The sequence below is a fragment of the Xenopus laevis genome, chromosome 4L, assembly GCF_017654675.1.
Source record: "Xenopus laevis strain J_2021 chromosome 4L, Xenopus_laevis_v10.1, whole genome shotgun sequence".
NCBI classification, from domain to species: domain Eukaryota; kingdom Metazoa; phylum Chordata; class Amphibia; order Anura; family Pipidae; genus Xenopus; species Xenopus laevis.
The window spans coordinates 51,662,148-51,684,349 of NC_054377.1; the positions used below are offsets into that span (position 1 = coordinate 51,662,148).

The following is a 22,202-nucleotide window of genomic DNA, read 5'->3' on the forward strand; positions in this document are numbered from 1 at the left end:
CTGTGGGCACTAAATCTTCCTGAGAGCCACTGCATAAGATCATTAATGTTATTATTTAGATATATATTTATATATGTGTGTGTATTTAAGCAGCACTTTTCCTTTCAAGTGGGGGCCATTCCTGCTTTACATTCCCCAGGTCCACTGGTTTATACTGTAAGCTGGAACTACTTAAGTACAGGGAAATTAGATGAGTTATTGAGTATTGAGCCAGCCCCCCATAAATAATAGAATTGCTGGTTGAACGATTCACTTGAGATTGTGCTCTGATAAACTTCAATCACTCTTTACTGCTGTACTGCAAGTTGGAGTCATTTCACCCCCCTCCCTTCCCTCCCCCCAGCAGCCAAACAACAGAACAATGGGAAGGTAACCAGATAACAGCTCCCTAACACAAGATAACAGCTGCCTGGTAGATCTAAGAACAACACTCAATAGTAAAAACTCATGTCCCACTGAGACACATTCAGTTACATTGAGAAGGAAAAACAGCAGCCTGCCAGAAAGCATTTCTCTCCTAAAGTGCAGGCACAAGTCACATGACCAGGGGCAGCTGGGAAATTGACAAAATGTCTAGCCCCATGTCAGATTTAAAAATTGAATATAAAAAAAATCTGTTTGCTCTTTGAGAAATGGATTTCAGTGCAGAATCCTGCTGGAGCAGCACTATTAACTGATTCATTTTGAAAACATTTTTCTTTCCCATGACGGTATCCCTTTAATAAATAATATTATGTTTTGGCTTTCTATATTGGTCCAAGGCCAACCACATCCAATATAATTTCCCAGGATCATTTCTTACATCTAGAATTACCATAATACCTAGTTACTGTGTGTGTAAGCTTAGCTGAATAGTTTTGCTTTTGGCTGATGTCTTAGCTCCCCCATGGAAATGTTCCTTGCTTTAATTCATTTGGTTTATTGTCAACTATATACAGGATCCCTATACCAACCCACGCTTCTCTATTCAAGCCTTTACATACCCAACAATAGATGTACATACAATATCCAATACTCATTCACACACACACATAGCACACTCCTGCATTGATATCGTCCCAATCCAATCCCATCCACAGATGTGCATACAGCATCCTGTAGTCTTTCACTCTCCATGAACAGATTAGCCTTTATTTTTCTATGTGTACCTGAATACTCATTGTTCCTTATTAGGATACATTTTTGTATCTTAAATCCAGTATTCTTTCACTATAGTATAGCCTGTCTATGATGCACAATATCACATAAACTTAATCCTAGTTTTAATTTCACTATATTGTTTGGACAAAATGTAATTAAATTCCATAAATGCATAATGTCACTCAGACAACAGGAAAGAATGGGACAGAAGATTATTTCTTTATGCTTGAATCTTATTTGTCTTATCCCAGGCTAGAGGGGAAAGCTATTTATAGGATAGTGACTTTGCCTGGGTCTGCCCTGATGTTTCACCTTGGTGATCTTATTCAACTGGAGGTCAAGGACCAGATGATGCCTGTCTGGAATGTTCTCACACTCTACAACTGTTACTGCATTGCATTATTAATAAAGAGGATCCAGCCTCCAGAGAGAATACCTTTTGTGAAACATCTTTGGGTTTTGTTTGCATAGAAACTTACATTTAATGCATTTCCTGCCTTTCTGTATTCATACAGTACCTCTTTAACATCCTATGCATTAAGCACATACAATATACTATAACCAGTGTAACTCAACACAAAAAGAATCCTTTATACATACTTACACATGGTTATACATACTGCATCTGGGATGTAGCAATAAAATACACACACACACAGTGTTCAGATTTAGATCTGTACACACAGATCATGTTCATGTCCTTTTCACACCACATATAAAGCATCCTGTAGCCAAAACGATGGACACCCAGAATTTGCTACTTTCAGCAGAGTGGACCATAGATGTCAGGCTGTGCGTTTCTTAACTCAAAAGCCCAGGTCCTCTAAATGTGGTCTTATTACTATTATTGAATTTGAATCTTTGAAAAAAATAATGTGATCCCTCACACACACACTGAAGTTATGCATCAATTAGTCCCACTTCTGAGCCCATTAAATACCCTATGCCCATAACCCATTATTTCTGGTACTTCCCTGTACTGAGGGAGCTGAGTCCCTATTTGCAGATCAAAAGTCTCTGTTGTTGTGTCCCACTCAACCCAAATACCCATTTCCTTGACCCAGTCGAGAAATGTTTTTTAGCATTCAGATACTGGGCTGCTGGATTGAGTGTTACTTGGAAAAGCACACAACTGGATTACTAGGGGGTTGTGAGAGGTCAGCCAAGCTAAATGACAAAGGAATCATATATTTCTTATTCATCCATTGCAGGCTGTAGGTAACAAACCCAACTACACACTTTAGTAACCCTTTTTCAGGTTATCACCTGGATTGTCTATATATATATATATATATATATATATATATATATATATATATATATATATATATATATATATATATATATATATATATATATATATAAAATCATTTATTTTTAAATTGGGAGGCTCCATTACTGGTACCCAATAAACAAATGTCAAGCAATTTTGGATTTAAGGGTGTAGTTCGCCTTTAAAGTAACTTTTAGTATGTTATAGAATGCCCATTTTTAAGCAACTTTTCCATTGGTCTTCATTTTTTCAAATGGTTTTTTAATTATTTGCTGCCTTCTTCTGACTCTTTTCAGTTTTTAAATAGGGGTTCCTGACCCCAGCAGTCATTGCACTGCGAGGCTACAATTTTATTTAGTTATTTTTATTTTTTATTACTTATATTTATATCCAGCTCTTCTCCTAGTCCTATTCCAGTCTCTCGTTAAAACCCGTGCCTGCTAGGGTAAACTGTGCCCCAGAAACCCGATAGCTGCTATTCCAATCTTGAGAGCTACTGAACACAAAGCTACATAATTTAACCACAAATAATAAAAATTGAAGACCAATCACAAACTATTTCAGAATAGCACTCCTAACTTCATACTAAAAGTTATGTGAATAACCCCTTTAAGTGTCTCACAAAAATATTATTATTAAATATTATTAACATCACACAGACATGTCACTCTGGGGAACTGGCCTGAGTTCATTGCTGTTGGTGTCTTGTTATACCTGTGGCCTCATGCTATATGTAAGATGTTTTTCCCAAAGCCCGAGAGTTGGATGTAGAGAACACAGATTTAGAGAACCCACTAATAGCTTAAAATGGTTTGCGGAAATTATTTTACAAACAATACAGCAGAATTGTGGGATTCAGAAAAGCTGCTGTTTTTGGTCCCATTCATAGGCCCTATGCCAGCAGGGGAGAGTACGACTCTAGTGTATTGGGCCCTTGACAGTAATGTTAGACCTGAGCACAAGGCACATAAAAGACACTGAATGACCAGGTTACAGGCTATGCAATCGGCCCACACTACCTTTTTCTGCTACTGTAACCCCAAACTCCCGTCACGTGAGTTGAGCATATGCAGCAAGACAAGCTGGCATGGCCTGCGGGCATCCTCTACATCACACTGCCTCTGATTATATGAGCTATGACAGAAACAGCCAGGAGCCCCTCTATAGCAACATGGCCTGCAGCTGCTCAGCCCACTCTTTTGACTACATGTGCTGATAGGCGAATGCCCCTTTACTTTCGATATTATTGCTATCACTGTGTTATCAGGCTGCTTTGTTTGTGAAATAAGAACAAGACTATTTACATTATATACCTGACCCTGAGAAAGTAATTCTTCTTGTTGTTTAAATGGACATATGCAGTACATTGCACTACAGTATGGTACAGTGCATTACGTGGTGATAGCAGAGGAATGTATAATAAGCACAGGGATATAATTACATAATGTACTTATGACACCTTGTGGTCATAATAGGAAAGGGCAGAAAAAGTCTCTCTGCAGCCAAAATCCTCAGGCTGGATGTTTTTAAAAGCTCCTGGATGTTGTAGTTCAAGTGTTCCTTTGTTATCCCTGTCTCATTGAATAATAAGAATGTGTGTAGCTAGGATTTCTTTGAAATAGCACGGAAGCTATAAAATGCTATATGATACACCTTCTGTACTTGAAGCTCCGTCCTTTGAGGTTTAAAATGTAATTTCTTCCATATGTTGGGTTAATCCAAGCTATTAGGCTACCTTGGGCTCTGCCATTTTCACACACTGCTTTTGTAGTCGGGAGAGACAGGGGCCTTGCTGGGAAATGCTGTAACAAGTTACAGGTTGGATTTGCATTGCTTACATTTACTGGTTTAGATGAAAAACTTATAAACAACACATTTTGTCTTTTAAGGTTTGTATGCTCCTTTCAATGAATTTATAGACAATTAAATCAGAGCGACTTCAGTTTCAGTCATGATTTAATCACTTGCTCTTATACCTTGCCGTTTTATAACTTTATTTTCACAGTTTTATCCTTACACCTTCGGCAATAGGTTTGGCTCCTAATCAAGGGTTTCTCAATATTAAATTTGGCATCAGATTTCATGCAGAGCATCAGCGCAGGGATACACACTTCATTCTTTCCTGACTAAACTTTTCCATTCTTATTATTACACACATTAACCATTTCAGTGACTCAAGGCTTTCTCTGTTTTAACTTGGAAGTGTAGATATAGTGATATAGATTAGCTCAAGGGTTTAACAACAGAGAGAGCAAGTCCAGCGGGTTCTGGAGGTACCAGGAGGATAGATTACCTTATGGGAATCTCTACTGATACCCACTTCAAAATACACACATGTTCAGCACATCATTTTGCCCATTGTTTTGGGAATGGGGCATAGTAACTTTAGTTATACCACTGAGCTAAATGATTTGTTGTCATAAGTTTCTTATTATTTTCAGACAAGCTCCATATGTGTCAGCCACACATGTGTCAGACGAGGAGAGATTTTGTTTAAGGCATCTGGACAATAATTCTAATACACTGTTTAATATTCTCAGATGGCAATATATGTGTAATGACAGTAATTTGCAAGGCTTTGTGCCATGGCATAAATAGAAGATATTTAGGGAATTCTAATTTCAGAAGAAGTCAAACAGGGACAAATACCTAAAGCCTACATCAGCAATATTAGGAGATAATCACCACCTGGGCTATTTGTGCCTGTTCCCTTTTTCGGTGTCTATTTACAGTCTCTTTAATCTACTATGTATTTTTCAGATTTTTATTGGCATCATCATTCCAAATGACCACCCTCATTAAGGTAATTAGCAGTTAATAATATTATGAAACTGTACTATCAGTAATCGGTCTTCCTGTTATCTTCATTATTATCCATGAATTTACTAATAATACGTTACAAGTATTATCATTCCCAATGAATTCACTAGTGTTCACTGTTAAAAAACTGATGCCACATATTATCCTCTAGCCTAGCGGAAAATAATTGGTGTCAGTTTTGCTGTGATTCGTTGATAATTTTAGTTCTAAACTGAATATAAATGCAATATTTGGTGAAGACGTGCGCTTCAAACTGTCTACAGTGACATTTTTATTTCTGGTGCAAGTCATTATCACCTGCTAACGCATTTTTGCAAATGGACAACTAAAGGGGTCCATACACTAAAAGATCTACTAAAAGGTCACCAAACGAGCAAATCACTCCCCAATATGCGCACCTTGAGAAAGCGATATCGGGTTGATCTGATCATGGGCCTTAGGGCCCAATGATCAGATCTCAACGCTGGTAAAGGTGGCCATACATGGGCAGATTAAAGCTGCCGATATCAGTTTAGAATGATTTAGCATCTTATCTGCCCATGTGTGGGGACTTCCAACAGGTCCCCCAGATCAATATAAGGCCAAAATTCGGGCAGGTTTGATTTTTCCTTTCGATTGAGGACCTCAGGGGCGCTCCACCAATGAGGCGAGTTGAGACACTCGCCTCAGGCGGCAGCACCCCCCTGGTTGCCAGGGGCGGCAAAAATGACGCTCCTGGTAACTAAGTCAAATACAAGAGTCCTCTGCACTCAACCCATTATCAATATATTTAAGACAGCGACATTTTGTGCATACTGCTACTAAAAAAATGCCTTACCCTTTAAACAAAACAGGGATTGTTTGTCCATATATTGCAATATATTTAAGCTGGCCAACTACGTCAAAGTCATCCCATATCTGGCCAGTCCTATGCTCAATTTTATCTGATTCATTAAGAATTCTGTTGCTTCATTATACATTTTACAAAGGGACTTGGTTTTACCTGCAACTTAACTTGCTGCTTTCAAAGTAAACCTCCATACTTGGCTGCCCTTTTATTAGACACCAGTGGGATCACCTGACTATAGCTGGGAAGGGTGGGAGCTACAACATGGAGCTGGTCACTGCTCCTGTATAAACTATAACAAACAAGGGAAAGTTGTGCTCACCACTATTTTTTAAAACCATTAGGCGGGGGTGTAATGAGGCTGTGACCACAAAATACATATAGTCAAATACAAGAGTCCTCTGCACTCAACCCATTATCAATATATTTAAGACAGCGACATTTTGTGCATACTGCTACTAAAAAATGCCTTACCCTTTAAACAAAACAGGGATTGTTTGTCCATATATTGCAATATATTTAAGCTGGCCAACTACGTCAAAGTCATCCCATATCTGGCCAGTCCTATGCTCAATTTTATCTGATTCATTAAGAATTCTGTTGCTTCATTATACATTTTACAAAGGGACTTGGTTTTACCTGCAACTTAACTTGCTGCTTTCAAAGTAAACCTCCTGGTAACTAAGAGCCGAATTTCCGGTTTTCAAACCGGAAATTCGGCTCTTCTAGCGCAGAGAGCGCTATTGCGCTCTCTGCACGAATCGTCGCGGACCGCCCCTGCCCTCTCCGGCGCTATAAAGGTTAGTGCCGGGATGAGGGAAGGGGGCGGCGAAAGAAGGCCGCCTCAGGCGGCATTATAGCAAGAATCGCCCCTGGAGGACCTGCTAGTTGATGCAGTCCTATGGCCCGTCAGCACCCCTTTAAATTTGTTGTAATCCGATCGTTCGGTCCAACCCGATATAGCCCTGTTGTTAGTGGGCATATCGGGTTAAGATCCGCTCGTTTGACAAGCTCGCAAACAAGTGGATCTAATAGTCTATGGCCGAGGGCTTCATCAACAAATCAATGCGGTCCTTCATCCGATGGTCAGATATTGATAGGGGAAGTCCATCGGAGGGCCCCATACACTGGGCAATAAGCTGCCAACTTTGTCTGTTGGCAGCTTTTCTCGGCCCATGTATGGCCACCATTAGTGTGTAAATTGTAGGATCAGGTGCCATAACAACATTTTCTGTACCTGATTGTGCATAATTAGGTAGGGTGCTGTCAGTACTGACCCACAAGGGCAATGCAGATGAAGGTGTCTGCAAGATACACAAACAAGTGGTTCAGCTAATACCTGTGTCTGTACCCAGGCATAATTCAGTTGTACGAAGTTTGCATTTGTTTTAGCTCTGCCTAAGGCTGTGGTTACACTGGGAGGATAAACACAGGCCAAGAACTAACCCCTATGCTCGAATCAGCACTCTTTTGTACCTTGAACCGCTTCATTGGTACAACATTAAAATCCACTCCAAGTGCCTGGCCGTGGGCTAAAACAGTGGTTCTTGGTGCAGGCACAGACAAGTGCTAATTCTAACATAGGGGTTGATTTTCGTCCGGTGTTTGTCTGCAGACTGAGAATCCACCCAGTGTGGCATTAGCCTAAGAGCGCCACACATTCAACTGATTCCACTCATTTAATGACACAAAGGACACAGTCTAGATTGGAATGTCTGTACTCTGTGCTTTCATTATAAGGTACCCTCTGTCTGTATTTAATTCGGGTCCTGGCACATGGGTATCTGGATTAGAGTGATCCTCTTAGCAAAATGGCAGCATACAAAATGACTGAATTTGCAAATCCCCTTTTTCTTTAATTTAATTTGTTCTGTATGGATAGTATAATGGTAGAAATCTGGCTTTGACATATGTGATGACTGCAAATGATAGTGTGCCATAAGTCACTGAGAGCAGCTGCCTGTGCCTCTCCCAGTATCTCATTCATTGCTAAAGGAATGCATAATAACACATTGCAGACTGAGACGATGTAAAGGGAGACAGTGGGCAAGATTTATTAAGGGCCAGGAACAACAGACATGAAAACATTTATGCATAATGGTCCAGATTCAATTCAGTATGTGAAAACATATTCTCCTAATTCAATTCCAGATTCCCCAATAGACATTAATGGCTTTTTCACATGATAAACCATGAGCAAAGTTATTCTCATTGAACTGAATTTGTCCCAGTGTGTGGTTATTCTGCACCTTTAAAAATTTGGCACAATTTCTATAAAGTATGAAGCGTTCTGGCTTCTGGGGACAGCTCATGAATATGAACTGTTTTAACCTATAGCCAAAGTCACACTAAGCATATGATCTGCTTCTCTCCATCTGCATGTTGTAGTCAAGAGAAGAGAAGTGGATTCACTCCAATGCACTTCCATGTTTGGCTGCACTGACAGGCACTGCTCTGGCTGAAATGCAGCTACACAGAGGAGAAACACAAAAGCATGTTACTGCTATTGCAGAAGAAAGAAACGAAAATAATATATGTATACATGTCTTTATTTATATAGGACTACATGTATTAAATCATGATTTAAATATATAAAAATGATTTGGGTATGTATTTTTAAATGCGACACAAGAGATCTTGATCTAGAGAGTGCAGAAAGCTGCAAGTGATGCATCACTCAAGAGCAAAGAGCAAGTGTTTGTGGGACCTGGAAGTGGAGCTTCAGCACTGGAACTGCATCACATATTTTCTTTACTGCATGTAGTGCTGCTTCTGGGGTGGTTCAGTCAGTGCAGGAACTTAAATGGACAAAAATATACACCTAAAAATACCTTTGCTAAAAAGTAGCACAATAATTTGTAATAATTGATTACATTGTCCCTTTTTTGTTAGTTTAAAAAAATCCATATTTTTTCCATGCTAAAACAAAAGTTTTTTTCCACTTAACATCGACCCTCTTCCCTTTATAAACAGGGCAATTTCTTCAGAGCTCCTTATCTAGCATTAATCAAACAAACCCCAACCTTTGAGCAGTTCATTATCATTGGCCTGTATGGGTCAAAAAATAATGTAACTCAAAATTCTGACGCAAAACTACATTGGAGTGTTGCCATTAAACACAATGTGCCTTTTGGAATTGAACACTGCATGCTGCGTCTGCATCCGATATGATGAAATCCATTAGTGTCTAAGAGGCTTTTTCTTCTCATTGAAATACAGGGATCTGTTATCTGGAAACCCATTATTCAGAAAGCTCTGAATTATGGAAAGGCTATCTCCCGTAAACTGCATTTAATCCAAATGATCCAGGTTTTCTAAAATCATTCCCTTTTTCTCTGTAATAATAAAACAGTAGCTTTTACTTGATCCAAACTAAGATATCATTAATCCTTATTGGAAGCAAAACCAGCCTATTGGGTTTATTTAATATTTACATGGTTTTCTAGTAGACTTAAGTTATGAAGATCTAAATTATGGAAAGATCCATTATCTGGAAAAACCCTAATCCAAAGCATTCTGGATAACAGGTCCCATACCTGTACACTGCCTGTCAGATGTAGATGCAGGAATAAAACACACCATCCAACTTCATCTGATCTGACTTCCATTACAGTAGGTCAGATTTTGTAGGATCCCAGAAAATCTTGACCCACAAAGTCTGATCAGGATCTTCTGTGTAGTTTTAGCCCTTAATATCTTGTGCTAGTAACACATCTGGTTTAAAATCTGTCCCTGATACTGGCTAGAACCTCACACAAATGGACCCTTTTCAGGTTATGGGTATAGGTCCATACTCCTCACCACGAGAATCCAAGAAAAAAACCATATAGCGCCATCCCAGTTCTTACTTACTTACTCATCCCAGTCATACTTCTGGGGGAGTCAGAAGGTTACAATAAGCTCTTCTCCATGAAACCACTCCCTATGAAATTTAGTTAAACAGGTCGCTTCCTAGACCTCTGTTCTAGTTTTGTTCTGTTCCTAGTGGACCACTTTCTACTGGGGATACGCTCATTGTAGAAATATGCCTGCACAATTTACAGCAAGGCCCCTTTAAAAGGGTGGATCACCTTTATATGATCTTTTAGTATGATGTAGTTGATATTCTAGTACATTCTCCAATTGCAATTGGTCTTTATTTCTTTAAAAAATGTTTATTGGTAATTAAAGGAGACATATTAAAAAAAAGAATGTACCAGTGCATTATACAGTAGAAGGAATGTGCTTGAAAAAGTTGTGTTTCTGGTTAATTTATTGTAAATTTCTGTAAAAACCCTACTATTCCCACCCATCTGTTCCACTTCCTGATCCCTGAATTCCCAAGCTGTGCAGGCTCTCAGCACACTGCACTGTAGCAGGACCTGATAGGGAACTGACACCTGTCTTTGCATGTGACTGCAGGGCTGTGATTGGCTGTCCCCCTCCTACTGTGCTTCTGGCAGGGACCAATAGGACACGCCCACCCTTCATTTAAAACAGGGACCAGTGAACATCTATAGGGAGCTCCAATAAAGGGGCTATTTTTAAAGATAATATTAATTTTTAGCACCATGTAAAAGCAATACCATAGATTACTCAGAATTGCCTATTAAATAAGGGTTTTTTTCTTTATCCTATATGTCTCCTTTTAGCTTTTGTTTAGCAGCTCTCCAGTTTGGTATTTCAGCTATCCTGTTGCTAGGATCTGATTTACCCTAGTAAACCATTCAATAGTTTGAACAAGAAACGAGAATACGAATAGCAGAGGGCCTGCATAGAAATTAAGAAAAAATATTATAGCCAGAAAATTGTAGCCTCAGAGCAATAGGTTTTGGGTGTTGTATCAAATTATAGAAAATGAACATTGAAAACCAATTGCAAAGTTGCTAGGAACAAGCCATTCTATAACATAGTAAAAGTTAACTTCAATGTGAACCACCCCCTTTAAGTGGCCAGGGAAATCCTTTATCATAGTTTCCATTAACCCTAGAATTGAATATTGCTAAACTCTAGGCATATGGGAAGAAAATTGTTCCTTCAGTTTCAACTTCTTTCATTCCCTGGGGCATTCTGTATGGGAGAATTGTCCTATATCCCAGAAATGGCCACTTCTATAATGGTATTGCTTTAGGTGGCACTTTATCAGAAGCACCAAAATGCCTCCCTGGTACATTTAAAACACAGGAGAGTTAAGCCCAAGGGCGTCAGCCCCTAATTCCGTAAAGCAGGTTTTTTTTACTTTTATTTTGCTCATCCTCTACATTTTTAAATGTATGTATTTTTTGTATTATAGAAAAGTATTTCTATAAAAATATTTATCTCATCAGAACTTCCAGTAGCAATACTGCATAGTAGTTGAGGCTGAGAGAAGACACATCCATCACATTCAGCCCTAAACAGATCATATTACTAAAATTCCGGAGAAAGGCAAAACAAATCCATTTTGATTACGAATGCTCAGCAACGTCTAACAGCTGTTTAGTGCAGTTTAGCAGCAGCTGCCATGTCACAGGTTCCCCTTCAAGTCTGTAAACCAAACCTGACCCGCAAATTCCCACGAGCCTCGAAGAATGTGCATAGATCCAGAATGCCAGGCTGCTGATAGTTCTGCACTCATGGCTTCCTTCAACCACTTAAACCCTACCGGAGAGGAGTAATAGACAATAGTGATCATTAGCATTGCTAAAACACTATGGGGGTTATTTACTTCAATTCCAATTAACCTCAGTTGTTTTATGAAAACAAAGTCAACCAAATTAAATTCCAAGAATTGAACTCATTTATCAATATTTTTTAAAAAAAAACATATCTCAGCAAAATTGAGTGTCAATTCATATCATATGATTGACGATCCGAAATTTACACCTTTTTCAGATTATCGAACAAAAACCCAGACTTTATCGGATTATCCAGCGCAGATCACAGTGTCAAGAAACAACTTCAGGGAAATCTTCCATTGACTTCTACATGACCTCGACAGGTTTGAGATGGCATATTTTCTGATTCAGATTTTTAGCAGCTTTGGAGTATGATAGATCTCTAAAATTTGGAGTTTTTATTTTTCCATGAAAAATTTCAGTTTTCCCCCTAAAAACCTCTACCAGAAAAACATTGAGGCTTAATAAATGGGCCCCTATGTTTGTTTTAGCAGAGGCAATTGTCAGTATTGTCTATGGCTACTGCTACTTGTTCTGGAGCTACTAGTAGCAGCTCATTTTTGTGTCTACATACAAAATATCCTGCCATAGACAATACTGAGAATTGCCATTGCTGAAACACACGTAGTGTCTTAGCAAAGCCAATTATCACTATTGTCTATTTTGTAGCCGTCACAAGTAGATGCTACTAGTAGCTCTGTGTGTCTTCACCCTTAAACTTGCAGTCCATGTCTATTGCAGGGAGTTGGAATACTCCGTCTGTTTACCAGCTCTTAACTAGGTTTAGGAGAGGTAACATAACTTTCTATAATAGGGTTTTTCCCAATGCCCTAGCTTTAGAAGCATGATGTCAAATTCTGAAAATGCCATTTTGTGCTAGGGCTTGTGACCGTATCAACAAGATAGCAGTTTTAGTTCAAGCCTGGTAAGGTTAAATGACAGTCAGGAAAAAACTCTACTGAAACATTTTTTCACTCTAGTGTCACTGCTCAGCATGCCTTGTGTCCACAAAAATGTATTCTAACAACATGGCATTGATGGGTGAATCAGGGTGTCCATGGGACCTGTGCTAGCTGCACCTGCTCTGTAACTCTGCATGTTCAAAGCCAAGAAGAAAAATGCCTTACCCTTTAAACAAGACAGGGATTGTTTGTCCATATATTGCAATATATTTAAGCTGGCCAACTACGTTAAAGTCATCCCATATCTGGAAAGTCCTATGCTCAATTTTATCTGATTCATTAAGAATTCTATTCCTTCATTATACATTTTACAAAGGGACTAAGTTTTACCTGCAACTTACTAGCTGCTTTCAAAGTAAAACTCCCAAACTTGGCTGCCCTTTTATTAGACACCAGTGGGATCACCTGACTATAGTTGGGAAGGGTGGGAGCTACAACATGGAGCTGGTCACTGCTCCTGTATAACTTTCCCTTGTTTGTTATATATACTGTATACACCAAATCCAGTATCCGGTTCGGCCAAGTTTCGTCGTTTTTCATTTTCAACAGGATTCGGAAAAAGTGCCTGGTCAAACCAAATTCAAAAAATTATGTGATTTTTCGTCATACAAAGTAAAAAAAAAATGTAACCACGCGTAGTTCTCTTTCCCCCTTTCCTCCCTAATTTACATATCCAAATTAGGGTTTGGATTCGGTTCAGTATTCGGCTGAATCTTTATATAGTGAATAAAGTACCCCCTATTGTAAAATATAAGGATATTATAAGTTACCGAGGAGTTCCATGACCATATATAGGCTTTTATACAGGTCATGGAACTCCGAGGTTACTTCTAATATCCTCATATTTTCCAACAAGGGGCCATTTATTTATTATAATACATAAGTTTTAGAGAGTCATGTGACACAAATTACATCACTACTCACCGCTTATAACTGATGACTAGTCACCGTTTATAAGGATATAATTTACAGGATATTCATGGCATTTGTGTATTATATAGTGAATAAAGTAACCCCTATTGTAAAATATAAGGATATCATAAGTTACTAAGTAGTTTCATGACCATATAAAAACACGAGGCAAAGGCAAAGTGTTTTTATACAGGTCATGGAACTCTGAGGTGACTTCTAATATCCTCATATTTTCCAACAAGAGGCACTTTATTTATTATAATACACAAGTTTTAGTGAGTCATGTGAGAAAAATGACATCACTACTCACCGTTTATAACTGATGACATCATTAGTCACCGTTTATAAGGATATAATTTACAGGATATTCATGGCTGTATTACACATTTGTATGCAGGATTGTCCATTTAACCATTTAAGTAACTGTACTGTAATATGTAGGTAAGGCACAATACATGCACTTGGGAGATCCTATATATATATATATATATATATATATATATATATATATATATATATATATATATATATATATATATATATTCTACTAGGGAGACACAGACAGGTAGCAGCTGCAGTGAAAGGAAGGGTCTCCTCTCCCAGAATCACCTCAACATTTAAGCAAACAGGTGACCTTGAAGAGAGAAGGCAGCCTGTTGGGCACAGCTGCAGCACTCCCTGCCCCCAGATCACTCCCCCTGCTCCCCTGTGGTTCCCCCTCCCACCCCTAACAGTGGAGTAAAGTTTCCTTTAGTCTCAGAACACTTGTGCTGTCAGTCACACCAGGAGAGGGACTTAGTGGCACAGATAGCCGGACACACTATCCCTTGTCCTTTTCCAGTGAGAGCCCCTCATCCCTGCAAGGATGGAGAGCAGGAGCCTGCTTGCCATGTGCTTTCTGATGCCCTTCTTGTGCCAGGTAATGCACCCACTCCTTACTGACAACTTGATATACCACTACGTGTGATAAGCACCTGCTCAGAGAGGGAATTTAGTATGTTTGTTGTCTTGTATTTTATTTAGCTCTGGGATATTTGTCCTGGTGAATTTGAGTAGCCTCCCAGCTATGGTGGTAAAGTTTAGTGATTTGGATATCCTGATAATGAGAAATGTTGACTAATCTCTCTCTCTCTATGTGATTTTATAAGTCGCGGATGTGTAAAATCACTGCTTTCCAACACGTGGCTTACTAACTGTCGGTAAATGGCAATGCCCATCAGCCCACGGCATTTGTTTGCTCTCAAAGACTTGAAGTTCAGAAACAACTGGAGGGGCACAGCACCTAGTCGAGCAGTACTCCCCATGTTTAGCATCACTGTTCAGTGAACTTCAATCCCTTATCTAACAGTGACCCATAGAATGGCAGTCCATCATCTGACTTTATCTTGCTATAAAATACTTTATGAACTCTACTTGTTGGCTCTGGAAGAAGGGCCAGTCAGTTTGTTTTTATTCTGATTCGTTTGTATAAAATGGGGTTAGTTGTAACACCTACAGTGTCGGCCATAAACACAAAGAGGGGGGTGTAAAGTGTTTCCCAGATGCAGGCAGGGTCAGAAAGTGCTAACATTTGCTCTTTGTATAACTTCATAGACTAAGAGGGTAGATAATTAAGATTTGTTACACGCTCAGTGCTACTGTTTATCTTTGTCTATTGATGGCATCTCCATGGACAACACGTTGTGCAGTACTAAAGATGGCAGACATTGCTTAGGACTGTGTGCATTCTGATGCTGTTAAAGAAAAACACTAGATTCACTATTCCTCGTGGAGAGTACTCAATATCAGGCTTATGGAAATTCATTTTTTATAGTTGTCTGTTATTGGTGAATTTGGGACTGAGAGTAAACATGGATGAAAATGGATCAAAGAGCTCTAAACTCCAGTATAAATAAATTAGGCTGTGGAATATACTTTGCAATGTGTTTTTATTTTTAAAGAACTCCCTCTTTTCCCAGAGAAGTAATCTCAGAGGAGCAATACGTCACACTGGTAGTTCATTTACAAGAGTTAGCTGGCACTAATGGAGATAAAAATGAGGCCGCTGAGAATGAATAGGCTCCACTCTGTTCATAAATCTAAATCTGCCTTTCCCCGGGCTGACATTGGCTTCCGCTCTAGACCAAGTGTGCAGTTTATTGGCCTGTGTGTGGATCTAGAACAAAATTCTGTCTCACCAATATATTGTGTGTGATCGCCTTAAAGTTATAGGGAAGGTTTACAAATCATGTTGGTCAAGGACCGAATTGGACTGTGGATGTGTCTTCTTCCAACTGGAGTACATAGCTCCCTGTTCATTATGTAGTTTTTGGCTCAGGGACCATAAGAGATATATACGTAGTCACATAGAAATATATATTATATTTATTATAGCAAAGGATGACATTTGGGAATTAGAGTAAGCAAAAACAACAGTAATAACAAAGCCAAGCCTGATAATGTTTTGCCAGATTACCCTGCATTATTATTTTTATTTTCTTGACTTGGTGGTGTAAAGGCAAATGCTAAGAAGTATGCACAGCAGACTTTTATTTAACCTGCATAGAATCGCAGGCCGATCTGCTCCATGTAATCAATGTACTATGAGCGCTCACATGAAGCAGATTTCTAGAAACACAGGTGTGAAAAAATACCTATTGTGCCTCTGGTTTTAGAATACTCCTTATCATTTGCCCTTAAACGGGTGGTTCACGTTTAAGTAAACTTTTAGGGGCAGATTTATCAATGGTCAAAGTGAATTCGAGGGAATTTTCGAAGTATAAAAAAGTAATTTTTTGGATACTTCGATCATCGAATAGGATACTACGACTTCAAATTTACTTAGACTTCGATTCAAAGTAAAAATCGTTCAAATATTCGACCAAAGTACTGTCTCTTTAAAAAAAACTTCAATACGTCGCCAAATTAAACCTGCCGAAGTGCTATGTTAGCCTATGAGGACCTTCTACAACCATTTTCTAAGTCTTTACACATCTACGTAAAATCGCTTGATCGTATGCTAAAATCGTTCATATCAAACGATTTAATCGTTCGCATCGAACGATTTAATCGTTCGTATCGAACAATTTTACTTTGATCGTTCGATGGCCAAATTCGTTGAAAAATACTTCGACTTTGATATTCGAAGTCGAAGTATTTTAATTCGAGGGTCGAATTTCGAAGTATTTATCACTTCGAAATTTGACCCTTGATAAATCTGCCCCTTAATATGTTATAGAATGGATGATTCTAAGCAACTTTTAACTGGCCTTCATTTTTTATTTTTTTTTATAGTTTTTAAATTATTTGCCATCTTCTTCCAGCTTTCAAATGAGGGTCACTGACCCCATCTAAAAAAAACAAACAAATGCTCTGTAAGGCTACACATTTATTGTTATTGCTACTTTTTATTACTCTTCTTTTTATTGCATGGTTGCTAGGGTAATTTGGATTCTAGCAACCAGATTGCTGAAATTGCAAAATGGAGAGCTGCTGAATAAATAGCTAAATAACTCAAAAAACACAAATAATAAAAACTAAAAACCAATTGCAAATTGTTTCAGAATATCACTCTCTACATTATACTAAAAGTTAATTTAAAGGTGAACAACCACATTAAGTAGAGCAGCATCAGCAAACCATGCGATATAGGGTGCCAGTGGGGGTCCTGACTGATGCTCATTTTCAGTGTACACACACAGAACAAATAATCTTCCCTAAAGTTTGGGGATGAGGAGCCCCTAAAAAGTTGTTGTTGTGGGGCCCAGTATCACTTACGCCTAGTGCCAAGTTACTGAAGCTTCACTGACTACTGAGATCAAAGTGTCTCCCTTGTTACTCTCAGAGCCTGAGACTAAAGAAGATGATGAATAAGAATGCACAAATGCAATGAGATCAGAGCTCTGCCAGGGACAAGTGGATGTGGGTTTTGTTACAGTTCAAAGCCTGGTTTACAGCTGCTGTGGTTCTGGTACAGACACTCACTCATTAACTGATTGTGTAGAAATAGTACAACTTCTAAATACATGGCCAAAATCCCATTCTTTCCTCCCTTGGACTAATTACTGCTACATGTGCTACTGGCCAATACTGTGAATAGATTTAAATATTTAGAGATATTTCGCTCTAGTGTGTAAAATGTCATTCCTAACTCAACAAGTGTATATTTTTTAGTTGCAATATCGGTGTGTGTCAGGTCATTTTGCCTGGTCATGTGTTTTCAGAAAGAGCCAGCACTTCAGAATGGAACTGCTTTCTGGCAGGATATTGTTTCTCCTACTCAATGTAACTGAAGGAGTCGCAGTGGGACATGGATTTTTACTATTGAGTGTTGTTCTTAGATCTACCAGGGAGCTGAAGATTGAAATGTATTGTGCCTTGCACAAGGGTTGGTGGGGCAACACACTGGCAGTCCTACAGTATTTCTCTATATGTAATTTGGAAACTCAAAACTTATTATTGTTATTTGATCGTTAAATATGAGATTAAGTAATTGTGCATATAGTTCCTTGCCTCCATATACTCAGAGACAGGTATTCATTTAAATGGACACCATTGTGTCTTTTTTGTAGGGATGCACAGAATCCAGGATTCGGTTCAAGATTCGGCCAGGATTCAGCCTTTTTCAGCAGGATTCAGATTCGGCCAGAATCCTTCTGTCCAGCCTGATAAAATCCTAATTTGCATATGCAAATTAGGGGTGAGGAGGGAAAGCACTTGACTTTTTCTCACAAAACAAGGAAGTAAAAATGTTTTCCCCTTCCCACCCCTAATTTGCTTATTCAAATTCAGATTCTGTTCGGTATTCAGCCGAATCTTTCGTGAAGGATTCGGGGGTTCGGCTGATTTCAAAATGTTGGATTCGTTGCATCCCTACTTTTTTGCTGTTATAAAGCACTAATTTGAAAATTGGCCTATGTTCACTGAACTCACCTCCCCTTTACTTTAGGGTGATGGAAATCGGGGAGATTTGTCTCCTGCAGTTAAATCTTCACTATCACAGGTGAAAAATCTTCCAAAATGCTTTCCCACTGGCAATAAAAAGAATTGCCAGTGGAAAAACATAGACGCTGGTTCATCTTCCAAAGTCGCCCAATGTTTCCTCCCGTGGAAAATCTAGAGATGTAAGTGCAGACAAATGTCGTCTATGTATTTATTAAATGAAGTATCCTCACCCAGAATCCTCTAGTGCATATGGCATTGGGAAGGTGACTCACAAATGGATTATACCGTATCTTTTAACTCCTTTGTGTCTATATTATGCACATACAAGGGCACATCCAGTCTGTTACCTGTGAGATGCTTCATCTGTGAATAGCAGCGGGAGGGGCACTGAGCCTCGGCTGTGAGGTACATGGGAAGGATCTGTTGGTCATAGTAAGACCGTGAGCAGCAATACTTCTAGGTATAAGAATTATATTTAGCTCATAGTACCCATCCTGCCTCCCTAATAAATACACACACACTGTCAAGAGGAATGTGTGACAGGCATGAAATGTGAGGAATGCTTTGTTTGTGACCCAATGTGGCTCTTTTTAGACATGGGGAGAGATGGATGTCATACACTTTTGTCTGTGAATAACTAGGAGCTGACCTTTCCACTCTGAACTCTGAGATACAGTCATACAATAGAGAGGATTTATGTAATTCAGGGATGTCCAACCTGCAAAACCCCAGCTGCAGGAATGATACCCATGAGGTATAAAAATTTATATTTTTTTTTTTATTTGTTGACAAATATATCTCGGGTCATTTCTCTCCTCCAGATGTCCCTGTGATACCGGTGGCCAAAGTGGCTTCTATGCCCTACCCATTAATGCCCCTATAAACATGTCAACCCCTAAGAATCTCTTCTGCATGTGACAAGCGGAGGCTGGCCGCACATTGATCCTCAGCTCCATAAACAGCCCCATATCAAACTGAGCTTGTCAGTCAAGCAGGTGCACAGCATATGCCCATGGATTATTAGTGAGTAACCCTCACAGATGAATTATTGGAGAATGTTCCACATATCTTATTATTACATGCAGGATGCCCCTTGTACTGAGTCATGGTGAACTATTGTTCATGGTATTCACACATGCCCAGCAACCCTTTCACCTAAAATGGAAAATGGCTTGTTTACACAGGACACTATGGCAAATGGCATGCCCACATTTCAGAGATTTCTGGATAACCGGTTTCCAGACTTTAGAAACCTACCTATATTTTATCATAGTAAGTCTTAAATGAAGCATATGCACCGCTATTATATTTGAGGTATAGGAATAGCCAACAAGGATCTCAGAAATGTATGAGAACAGGCTCCTCGCTTTTGTTTTATTTTTTCCCAACTTACTCCAGCCCGACCCCCCACACCCATTTACCATCCATGTCTTATAAATATGAGAGGCTGACAGCTGGACATTTTTGGCATACCCCTTTGGAAGAAGGGCTGGAAACCACATCCTCTACCCACTTGTGAGACTGAGAATATTTGGTAGTTGGGGGTGAGGTTTCAGTTATCAATATACATTAAACAGGATGCACAGAAGATTACTAATACTAATACCTAATACTAATACCTAATACTTGTTGTCTTGTATGACCAACAACAGAAGAGCATTACAAGCATTATCCATGAGAAAATGTGCTGAACTAGAAATCATTGCTCCCCCTAGCATATTGAGTAATAGATCCCAGACAATTTGTCTTACTTTAAAAATGAATCTCAATCTTTTAACCAACAAAATGCCAACAGATGAGCAGAGGCTTTTGCTGAGCTCCTACATAGGGTTTCTACATTTTCTGGAAAAAATACTGGCCTTCCTATATTTTTAATTTTCTGCCCTTTTAATAACATTGGCAGCTAGCATAATTCTTACTAGGCATGCTGGGAAAATACCAACCAGATGGTGATCTTGCTCCATGATACCAAAGTAAACATTTTGATCTCTCCAGTTCTTTTTCTATGAGTTTATGAATTCCTTTAAAAGTGGCCATATACGGAGAGATCCGCTCGTTTGGCGATGTCTCCAAACGAGCGGATCTCTCTCCGATATGCCCACCTTGAGGTGGGCAATATCGGGCTGATCCGATCTTGGGCACTAGGGCCCAACAATAGGATCCTAACCAATGGGAATGGGGGTCGGATCGCGGGACCGCATCAACGAACAGATGCGGCCGCGATCCAACGGGATTTTTTGTCCGATCGAGATTTCGATTGGGGAAGCCCGTCGGGGGGGGCCCCATACATGGGCCAATAAGCTGCCGACTTGGTCTGTCGGCAGCTTTTATCGGCCCATGTATGGCCACCTTTAGGTACAAGTTAGGCAGTCTCTGCTGAGTTAGGTATCCTTTGTTTTTACTTTATAGTGCTTTGTTTGCAGGATTTCATGACACATTGTTTGCTATTCTAAATTGAGCAAAGCAGACATATTGATCAGGGCCTGTCCTGTTTTTTCAATTGTATTTATCAGGGTATTTTTGTCATATCATAGATTATAAAACTGACAAACTGCAGGCAAGTGTTTAACTGCCAGTATGTCTTCATTCTATGATTAGTAAGCCATCGTTGGTAAAAATAGGTCCTTAATGATATAATAGGTCTTTAAAGGTATAATATCACCTTGATGTCGCTAAGAGTGGCCATATACGGGAGATCCCCCACACTCTCTGACTGAAGAGACCACATGCCAAATTGAAGGGCTTCTTTTCTGTTGTTCTAATTGTTCCTTCAAAGAACACAAATCATTAGAAAAGCAGGACACGAAGATCTCTTCATTTACTTATCTGCTAATTCCTAACAAGTAAGATGAAAGTAAGTGCAGGACTGGGCAGAACAGGGATGACTGACATAGTTGCTCATCTCTTAATATATTTCAATATATGGACAAACAATCCCTGTTATGTTTAAAGGGTAAGGCATTTTAGGGTGGTGGCAGACGGGTAGATGAGTCGCCCAATCTAATCTCCTGAATGCCTTCCCGCCGGCAAGAATAAGAATCATGGGCGGGATGGCATACGAATCGTTTCCTCATGAGGCGACTTCGGAAATCCGAAGCGATTTGTATGCCATCCCGCCAGCAAGATTACGAAGGCATTTCGGGGAGATTAGTCGCCCGGCGTAGAGAAGATTTGTCAATGGGCAACTAATCTCCCCGTGTGCCACCCCCTTATAGTAGCCTAATGTACGAAATGTCTCAATGTCCTAAATATATTGATGTTGAGTGCAGAGGACTCTTGTATTTGGCTGTATGAATTTTGTGGTCACAGCCTCATTCCACCCCCACCTAATAGTTTAACATTTAGTGGTGAGCACAACTTTCCTGTTTTTTGTTTATCTGCCAATGCATCAAATGCAAGTCAACCTGGTGTATCTGCAGATCAAGTTTCAAACCTGCCCAAACCAACCATTATTTATAGTTTATGAATATCAGTCAGGATTGGCAGCCACCATACACACACAGTAGTGTGTTCCGGGTTCCATCTTATAGATCTGCTTATAGTGACTTGCTGGGAACAGTTACCCCCTGACAGCCAGACATCATTTTCTGTTTTAGACTGGAAATAGGGTTATAGGTTAATAAGTAAAAAATACATATAATAAATAAGGAAAACGTAATTACATCAGGTCCATTTATAACATATTAACAGATAATATGACGGCTGAGTAA

The 22,202-nt window shown here is 39.3% G+C and overlaps 1 protein-coding gene across 4 annotated transcripts in view; it reads left to right on the forward strand.

The window, feature by feature from the left end:
• Positions 1 to 22,202, forward strand: part of cdh15.L (cadherin 15 L homeolog) — a 51,148-nt gene that overhangs the window by 6,324 nt on the left and 22,622 nt on the right. For 2 of the 4 annotated variants that reach the window (XM_041590163.1, XM_018241500.2), the window contains exon 1: positions 14,345 to 14,488. The exons of 1 other annotated variant lie outside the window; for it this stretch is intronic. In XM_041590163.1, the coding sequence (XP_041446097.1) occupies positions 14,435 to 14,488 (54 nt within the window). In that variant the 5' untranslated portion in view covers positions 14,345 to 14,434. Of the gene's footprint in view, positions 1 to 11,969; positions 12,019 to 14,344; positions 14,489 to 22,202 lie in introns of those variants that run through there. One more of the 4 variants, XM_041590165.1, reaches the window with a different exon arrangement.